The 10,000-nt window shown below is 31.1% G+C and overlaps 1 protein-coding gene across 2 annotated transcripts in view; it reads left to right on the top strand.

The window, feature by feature from the left end:
* Positions 1-10,000, top strand: part of LOC123007432 (FERM and PDZ domain-containing protein 2-like) — an 83,641-nt gene that overhangs the window by 61,404 nt on the left and 12,237 nt on the right. For both annotated transcript variants that reach the window (XM_044402728.1, XM_044402729.1), the window contains 2 exons: positions 8,057-8,214; positions 8,486-9,071. In XM_044402728.1, coding sequence (XP_044258663.1) covers positions 8,057-8,214; positions 8,486-9,071 — 744 coding nt within the window. The remainder of the gene's footprint in view (positions 1-8,056; positions 8,215-8,485; positions 9,072-10,000) is intronic.

Here is a 10,000-nt window from a genome sequence, read left to right as displayed (position 1 = left end):
GTGTGGCAAAATAAACGTTCAGCTTCGCCACATAAACTAATCACTTTTACTCCTAATAAACATAATGTTTGTTTGTGTTTGTTTAAAGAAAAACTTTTGGTGTACAATTTTCGCAAAAAAATTAAGACATATTTCACTAATTCACAGTTTTTCTGTAACATTACTAAATATTTTGTTGCTTTTTGTTATTTACTTGTTTTTTTTTTTCTTTTATTATATTTTTCTGTTTTCTTTAAAGGTTATTTTCCTTATTTTTAATGTGTGTATTAGTAGAGTGCAATTTTTGTATATTTCATTTCATATATTTGTTTATTTCTTTATTTTTCTGTTTAAGAGGAGTTAAGTTTATATAGCATTTGCTGTCTAGCAAATGCCTTTCGAGTTGTATTTACAATTCAAATAAGGACGGTTTATTATTATTATGTACTAGTGTTAGAAAATCCTGACAAGAACTCAATCTACAAAAAGAAACCATAAGTGACCAAATAAGTTTTTCTAAACTTACAATTCAAATTATTTTTTTAATGCTAAGAGAAAAATTTAATTCGTAAAAATAGCTGTGGATATAAATCGTAAACTATACTATACTTTTCAAACACACAAAGAGCGATATAAGTTAAGAAAGAAAATTGAATGATAAATAGAAATAAGAAAAGTGTGAAAAAAGAAAATAAAGGAATTTCAAAAGGTTGAAGAAGAAATAAATCTTGAATCTAAATAAACGAAATATTATATTTAAAAGGTTGCTTTTTAATCGTCATAAAGTACTTTCAGAAAAAAATTAAAAAAATTAGGACCAGAAAAGAATAAACTTTTACGCAAATAGAAATTATTATAAGGCGCAATTTAACAATTAAAATTATTTATAAGAATGATAATAATAAGAATTGCTTACTTACAATTAATTAAATTAACTTAGTCCTTTAATTTGCAAAAAGCTGTTATGAATATTTTGAAATGAAGAAAATGTTTGAGTGTGTATTTTTGCCTTCGCTTCTTGTTTTTGCGGGTAGTTTAATTTTAAATTTTTAATATGCAGAAAACAGAGAAATGTCACTTGGGTTTTGTCAGAACGACATAGTCGGAATAATTCATAATGTAGGTAACACGGATTATTTTTTTCTTAGGCTTAGAACAGAACAGTAAAATGGAAATAGAAGTAAAATTGTGTTTTTTAAATCGTGTCATTATGTGGATTACTTTACATCATAATAAGCGGCAAAGCGTTTCCTTGAAAAATAACCCGGAATTTTGCTAGGAAATAACGCCGAAGAAAGAACAAAAGAAGGCTAAACAGTAATGAGTGCAATAATCTACTCTATTTGTATAAGACTAAAGAAGGATATAATAAATTTAAATTTATTTGCCGTATCACAAAAAGCAGAAAATTGGAGCACAAACCCAAAACCAGAGCTTGGAATAGGACTAGAATAGTTTGAAATTATTTTGTTTTCCTGCGTTGAAATCTTTACACACATTTGGATTATCGGCTATCTGTGAATTAAAAAAGAGATTTATGATTGTGTACTCACCCTCCCTGGGGGATTTTAAATCAATGAATTTGTTTTTTCCACATAAAACGAGAGATTATCAGAATATCGGCGTGACTTGCATAGACACGAAACCGTTTAGTTACAATTAATTAATAAATCTGTTAGTGAACTGCAATCAAAGCCGGTCATATTTTATGCATAATTGTAGGTTAAATAAACTTTTGCATTAATCCAATTCAATTTGGTAATTAAAATTTGACGTTTGGTAAATTTATTCTATCCGATGAGCAACAAAATAAAACACCTCGAAGCCATAACAAAATATTACAGTTTCAAACATAACACATGGTTAGGGTCCTTCCACTCATAAATTCAACCCTGTGGGGGAGAGGTTTTTGTAACAAAATTACGACCGGCTATCAGTTATCCCACTTTTACTTTTCAGTTTTAGACCCTGGAATTAATCGCGAAATTAATTCTTTGAATGAAGTTCTAAATTTGAATATCTGACTAGCTTCTCATGTGGTTTATGTACTATAACCCTTATTATAAGGGTTATAAATTGACGGGGAATCTAGTTAAGTGTTTCAGATTGTATCTACAGCTTGTATTCTGCGAAACTTGTTGCAGACGTCGAGATAAGGAGCAGAAAAGGACGCATCAAGTTTTAATATAGTGGCGTTCGTTGAGGCTTCCCTGTTTGCTAAAGATAGGACATGATTGACACAGTTATAACAACATAAGCTTAACTAGAGACTTCCCATTTACTAATGTTTACTTACTACTCCTACAAGAGACATTGGGGAGCTTTTGAATCAAAAATACGTTCAAGCTTTTAAAAAAATCCGAAGCTTTGTCGTAAAACAATAAATTATGGATAATAGATCTTCAAAACGCGGACTCAGGTGGTCTGTAATCCCTCAAATAAGGAATCGGAACGAATTAAAATTGTTTTTGGGTGTCTCATTTATTCAGAAATGCTGTCAGGTTTTCGAACTCCGAATAAAAATATTGACTTTAAACCGTCCAATTTTCTGTTGTGGTATGAAAGGCGGCTTAGAGAAATTTCCTTTATTACTCCAAAGAAAAGGTTAAAGGTTAAAGTCTTATCATTATTCTTTATTTTTTCGACACGTCACTCTTATTGGACTAGTATGCGATCTAATCCTGAGTGGTTCTCCTTCTAACCCCTTATCGCACATTATGGTCGTTTCCATTCCATGCATAAATTGTGATAGAAATACCTCCACTGTCACCCCTAATTATGTTCTCTGACACCAATCAGTACGTGACTAATTAATCGATATGTATTACCTCAATGCACTCATTCTCGTCTCGGTGACATCCAACACCCCACTAACAGTATTAGTTATGCAAATTAATGTGCATTAGCCGATCGTGGAAGTAACTCATGATTTAATTATTATTGGAGGAAGTATTTCATAATTTTGGTAAAAGAGAAAATGTTGAAACATTTTTGAATAACATTTTGAATAATATACAAAGAAAAAAATGATACATGATAAGTGATATTTATTGATATTGGTATTTGGACGTTTTTATTGTTGTCTAATTGTGAATTTGCAACAGTGATATCACATTTTTTTCTTATTTCTTTTGTTCTGTTACTGTTTTTCCCCCATTACGTTTATTTTACTAAGAATAAATTGTAATTATAAAAAATTGCAATAACAAGAGCAGAAATTAATTTTTTTATCTTAAATAGATTAACCCCCTTTGCCCCTTTAAATAGGGTACACAATTTTTGGCATTTAGCCCCAAAATATTCCATTAGATGCAAACTTGTAAATTTATGTTCATCGATTACTGAGATAATTGAGAACAAAAGATTTTTGCCCACTATTTTTAGGGGGCTCTAACTCCTTCAGGAAGCATTTCAGGATATAGGACTGTATAGGAAGTTTTTTTCTTATTTTAACATAGGGAACTAACTAAATTTTTTTAACGTTTTTTCTAGACACCCATTACTCAGAAATCCAAACAAGAAAGTGATGTCACTGTGTTTGTTGCCAAAATTAATTTTAGATTCAGAAAGGTTCTCATAAGTACGTAAAAGAAAAAATTCATAATTTTGGTAAAAGAGAAAATGTTGGAACATTTTTGAATAACATTTTGAATAATATAAAATATTAAACCTTTAAACTAAGGTGAAAACTTATTTGGAAGATATCTTCCTTAGGGGTTTATCGGTGTACTAAGAGTACTAAGACCAGAGTTTTTACATTTTTGACGACAAGAGTATTATCTTTTTTATGAAAAAATGGTGGCACTTTCAAGTTTTGATATTAAAAATATGGGTTAATAGACCAAAAAAAGTTATGATCCAAAAACTGGAAAGGCCCATTGCTACCGGAAATGTATAGCTTTTACAAGACTTCCATTTACACCAAGACAAAGAGTGTCTTTTTGTGCTTTAACATGCAAAGTTTCATAATAAGCGGATAAACGATAACAAAAATATTTCCAGAAAATATTTGTTTCCGATTTTTGATAAGTTAAAACTGAAGAAAGCGTGTTTCAGGATTTTTGTAAATTTCACCCGCATGCGGGTTAAACGGGGATGAAGGTTGGTATAAAAAGCTGTATTTTTTTGAAGTTATATCTATGAAAAAAAGGAAGAAAACGTGTTTCGTAATTTTTGAAAATTCCCCCCCAAAGTTTCTATAAAAATTCGTCATTGTTAAGTGATATAACGAAGAAGTAAATAGAAATTTTGAAAGATGTGTCTTTTAGAGGGTGTAGAGGGTTGATAAGAAAGGAAATAGGGTGTAAAAATTTAAATGAAGATAAAAACATGAAACTTGGAAGATATGTTTCTTAGAGGGTGTAGAGGGCCTAAGAAAGGATTTTTCGAAAATCAATCTCTAAGGGGATGATATGGGGTGTTTAAACGTTTAAACTAGGGTGAAAACATATTTGGAAGATATCTTCCTTAGCGTTTTATCGGTGTGCTAAGAGTACGAAGACGAGAGTTTTTACATTTTTGACAACAAGAGTATCTTTTTTATGAAAAAATGGTTGGACTTCCAAGTTTTGGTATTAAAAATATGGGTTAATAGACCAATAAAGTTATGATCCAAAAACTGGAAAGGCCCATTGCTACGGAAAATGTATAGCTTTTACAAAACTTCCATTGACACCAAAACAAAGAGTGTCTTTTTGTCTTTTAACATGCAAAGTTTCATAATAATCGGATAACAAAAACATTTTCAGAAAATATTTTTTTCCGATTTTTGATAAGCTGTAATTTTTATATTTTTTGAGGTGGGTCAATAAATACTGTGTTATCTATTCTAATTTTTAGAGGGATATTCGTGATTAAAATTATGTCACACATTTTTTAATATATAAGATATCGTTTTTACTTAAATTTATTTGTGGGCATAAATAATGGAAAAATCTAAATATATATAAATATAAATTTGGTGCACAGAAACGAAAAGAAAAACAAAAATTAAAATTACAAGCAGTCTCTAAAGACGTTCATCAAAAAACTTTATTTTTTTTATTAAACCATGTCATGATTCCAACTGAATGTGACGCCACACCCTCAGTAAAGGAAATAATTAATGAATTATGAAAAAGTGACGCAGTTTTTAAAAAAATACTGCATTAAGTGTAAGTAGTTTATATACATTTTTTTATTTCATTTATTGTGCCCTCATTTCAACTTAGCACCCCATGAAAAAATTTGCCAGTTCGTCCCTGACTAAAACAAGAGTTTTTGTAAATAAATTTCTAAGGGGTGCAATGGGGTGTACACTTTTAAACAAATTTAGTAACTTGAATTTTGGGAAATGTTCCTTAGCGGTTGTAAAGGTGCACTAAGACAAGATTTTTTGAAAATAAGTTCTAACGGGGTATAAACTTTTAAACGAAGAAAGAATCATGCAATTTAGAATTTTCGAAATTTTGAAATACAACTTTTAACGGGGTGAAATGGGGTGTATCACTTGGTTACGCTGCTAAGAACATAAAATAAAGTGTTCGAAAGAAGAATGGATGTTAGCTAATAAACTAGGAGTAAACCTTAATGAAAATTAAACTGTAAAATTAACATTTACTTAAAAAAAATTCGATAACGATGCTTTTGATATACAGGGCTGTTCAATGTTGTTTGTGGCTTTTATTGGCAAAATTTTAGTCCCTTTACTAAATAATTGTAAAAAAAACATATACAAAATCATCAGTATCATTAAATAGATATAAAAAAAGTTAAATGTCAAGAATTATATGTCAAAGTTTTTTGACAGATAGAATTTTTTAAACATTTTTTTCATGTTCCTGATATCTTACCTTATTTGAAAATTTTCTCTGGGGCGCGAGTTCTGCCGCACCCTGTAGAGAGAAATTATAAATTTTTATTATTATTATCCATGAAATATGTCGATATGACGATAAAATCGAAGGTGGGTATAATTTCCACGACCGACTCCTTTATGTAGTCGAAAGTGGGAAGTTACTTCGCACAGATGGCGAGAGGTGCTGATACTTGAGAAAATACATTTATCGATCCCAAAACGAATAAGAACTGTTGGTCTAATGCATTTTTCATGGTCAATTGCCTTTAGAAATGTATACTTTAATGCACTGTAAATGTTAAATGTCAAAATAAAGAGAACAATTCGTTCCATTGGTTTTTATTTTGGATACATACGTCAATTTACTAGATCGAAATTAAACCTGAACGTGAAAATTCTACCGGAAATGCTACTTGACATACCTGTTGGAGTATCCACAGGCCGTTGAAAAATAATACGTGAAATAAGAGGATTTTCTTGTTAGTTTGCGAAGTGCTTAAGATTGAAACTCCGATACCTGACATTGTCAATGCCATGTTTCAAAAGCTTGCCTATTTTTACATGATGCGGCAAGGAGGAAGCAACAACATTGGAGTTGCTAAACTTGTGAATAAACTAAATGTTTGCTTTAGAAATTTCTGGTGGGTGAAGTTAAATGCACTTTAGGTCCTAAATGCTTCTATGCTAATTTGATTGTTTCTTTAAGACGTTCACTCACGAAATTAAAGTGTTGCAAGTGTCGCTTTAGAAGGTAAGTGCTTCAAGGCGCAGGAAAACAGCTTCTTGATCAATAGTGAATATTTAACCGTCTTTTTCCTGTTAGTTACTTTTTTATTTTCATTATCTTGGTCAAAGGATGTAGAAAGAACTGGGTTTTAAGAAAATCGACAAATTTGTTAAACTCAACTCAACTTTACTCAAACTGGTTTGAGTAAATTTATTTATTATTATTCTTGTCAAAAGCCAAATTTGTTAAAATCTTGGAAATTAAGAATTAATTAAGCGACGAAATCCACATTGTTAAGATCAGTGTAATTTTAAACTTAAAAATTCTAAAATTTATTTTTAATTCTCTGCGATATACAGGTGAACAGAAAGTATGGAACCAAACGTTTTTTGTTCAAACTATTTATTTCTTTGAAAATGATAATTGATGAACGTTTCCCAAAAATAAAATTTTTCGATTTATTTTTTTTTTGATTTCTGCAAAATTTTCAATTTTTCAAGTAGTGACCCACCACTATAAAACCTTGTTTTTATAAAGGCTACGATGATATATTATGATATTAATTACAGCTATCTACTTTTTATTCAATTTTTATTGAAAAAAATTCTCATATAAGTTGCCATTTTGGAAAAACAATCGCTTAACTCATAAACAAAACACTCTAATTTTTGTTAATTATTATTTTGTGAAGGCAAATGATTTAAAAAATGGTTAGTTCCATACTTTTTCTTCACCGGTTATAGACATTTTTGAAACAAAAAAAAATTCGATTTAAATTAGAAAGAGTTCTAGAGTTATGAAAGTTGCTATATTTGATAATTCTGTCCTACATCACCAAAAAAAATTCCATATAGAAATTGTGATAGAAAAATTAGTTTTTTGCAACTCCATATTGGAAAAAATCTCCACTGACATTTATTTAAATTTGAATTTTTTTCTGATTTGTTCTAGAGAATTTTTTAGACTGATGGTATTTCTGTATTTTTTCTTGGTCTCCTCAAGTGAAAAGACACTGACAATTTCTTAGATTCGAGAATTTTTCACCTAAGTTTTTTATGTTTACTTGCAAATTTAGAGAATTTTTTAAACTGTTATTTCTATTTAATTAGTTTTTTTAGTTTTTCTCTTTCTTGCAGCTCGATATTTTGAAAATTCTGTGGGGACTTTTTTTGGATTAGAGAATTTCTTCTTAAAATTTTTGTTATCTTTGCAAGTCTAGAGAATTTTTTGGCTGATATTTTTTAATTTAACTGTCTTTCGTAGTCTGTGCTTTCTAAAATGGAGATATTCAGATATTTGAATGCAAAAAATATGTTATATTTCTATTATTTTAAATAAGACAGTTAGTATAAGGCAGTTGTTTATTTATTGATTTAATATTATTTATCACAAAAGTATCACTTTTACTCCTAATAACATAATATATTATAATGCCGAAAATAATAAGACTATTAATGAGATTTTGTGACTCAATTGAAATCGATAATTTTTTTTAAACATTAGTTTGATATTAGGTTATTTCTGACTACTGCAAGCGACGTCAACAAAACCGCCCTTTTTCTCACATCGTCATGGATTTGCATCAGGAAGCAATGGCAGCTGTGGAATTAGCCCTCGACACCCCTTGGGGACCCCCAGCTATGCCCGAATTACGTCCCAGAACCAGGAATAGGTAACCACAGATCACAGCAATTTAAAAATAGTTTAGATGAAACAAAAATGTTGTCCTTGAATAGATTCCACAATATAATTGTTTCAATGTTCCTCATATGTTATTGTTGAGATGATTATAACGTAATTAAGGTAAATTAGAATTAATAACTTGCAAATTGTTATACGAAGACGAGAGTCATCAAGTGGAATCCTGTCATTACTCGTTCTTGTTTCCCATCTCGAATGAATAATGTATGTGATAGATATAATGATGATTGTTGTTTTTCCAGAAGTGAATCGAACACAGAGGGGATTGGTACAATCCCCCGCCGCTGGATCGGCCTGACGCGCCCCCACGACCCCATCCTGAAACTGACAAAAGAAGCCAGCACCAGCATGGAGGACCTGTCTTTCTCCATGCCGATTTCCAACGCCCCCGGCTCACTCGTGCGCCCCAAATCGATGTGTGTGCCTGACATGCGATACTTTAACAATGATCTACCTAAGGATTTTCAATTTTGCGGGAGTGCGACGAACAGATTGAGTGATTTAGCCACCGGTTCGGACGTTTATTGCGGGAAAAATTCCAAACTGAGTCGGGGAGAGCGTCTGGATGGTGGTAATAGTGGCAGAAGACCGAGGATGAGGCGAAATCCGGTGCAAAGGGCCGCGTCCAGACTTTACCGTGCCAGTGTTGACGTGCCGAGGGACTGTGTTGGGCCGGAATTCGTTGTGAGGGCTTCGCTGCCAAGTAAGCAGATTACTATGCCCGATTTCAAAGGACAAAAGAAGCATGTGACAGTTATCATGTTAAATGGGCAAAAAGTTGACGTTCTCTGCAATCCCAACACCACCACTGCGGGACAACTGTTCGAGGTATGCATGGCGACCCACATTCATTTCTGCTATTCGATTGATTAATATTCGGGCTATTGTGTTCGCTGTGACACTTATATGCCGCCATAGACGTGTTTAGCTCAAATGTTCTTATTATTATTTTATTAAGTTTATTAATTGCATATTTCAATTTTGATTTACACCTGGATTAATAATAAAGTAAGAGAGTAAGAGTAACTTTATCAATGGTTTAATTTCTCCAAAAACCCAAAAAATTCGTATTTTTTTAAACCTGACTCAATAACGTTTTATGCACTTTTTTGAGACCTCTAGAAATGTAAAGAACGTTATATGGAACAATTTTAAAGATGAAAATTTTTCTGATTTTTGTCGAGATTTTGGTCAATTTTTGACACCCGGAGCGGTTTATTGCCAATAACTCCTTATTGGCGATAAGCGCTTGTGTTTGGTACCGTTGGAAAGAAAATTTAATTTTCTATCATGTACAAAAAAGATCAGTGTTCTATGATAAATAGTGAAAACCTGTATACATTTCATGCTACTTTTACTTTATTATACATTATATTACTTACCCTTTGTTTACTTATATCTATATCACTAGTACACTTATGTAAATCATTTATGTTATTAGTAATAATAATAATAATTAATAAAAAAAAATCCTTAATTTTTAATGCAAAACTTACCTTTCATTTATTTTACTTTTAACTTACCTTTTGTCAACTTATTTTACTATTAACTTTTACACTATTTTTACACATACTCGTTTTAAAGTTCGCGCTCTTATACGCCCGCCATCTATTGGTGCTTATTTTAGTTAGTATTGTGCGCTTTCTCTCRTATACTTATTAGAACATGTGCACATGTTTTAAAGATCGCGCTCTTATGCGCCCGCCCTCTTTTGACATTTATTTGAATTATATTTGAATTTGAATTTGAGAAAAATT

Source organism: Tribolium madens, unplaced genomic scaffold (genome assembly GCF_015345945.1).
Source record: "Tribolium madens isolate multiple individuals breed KSU strain unplaced genomic scaffold, Tmad_KSU_1.1 Scaffold_3;HRSCAF=73;Tcas5.2_LG2, whole genome shotgun sequence".
NCBI classification, from domain to species: domain Eukaryota; kingdom Metazoa; phylum Arthropoda; class Insecta; order Coleoptera; family Tenebrionidae; genus Tribolium; species Tribolium madens.
This window is presented reverse-complemented; position numbering and strand designations above follow the sequence as displayed.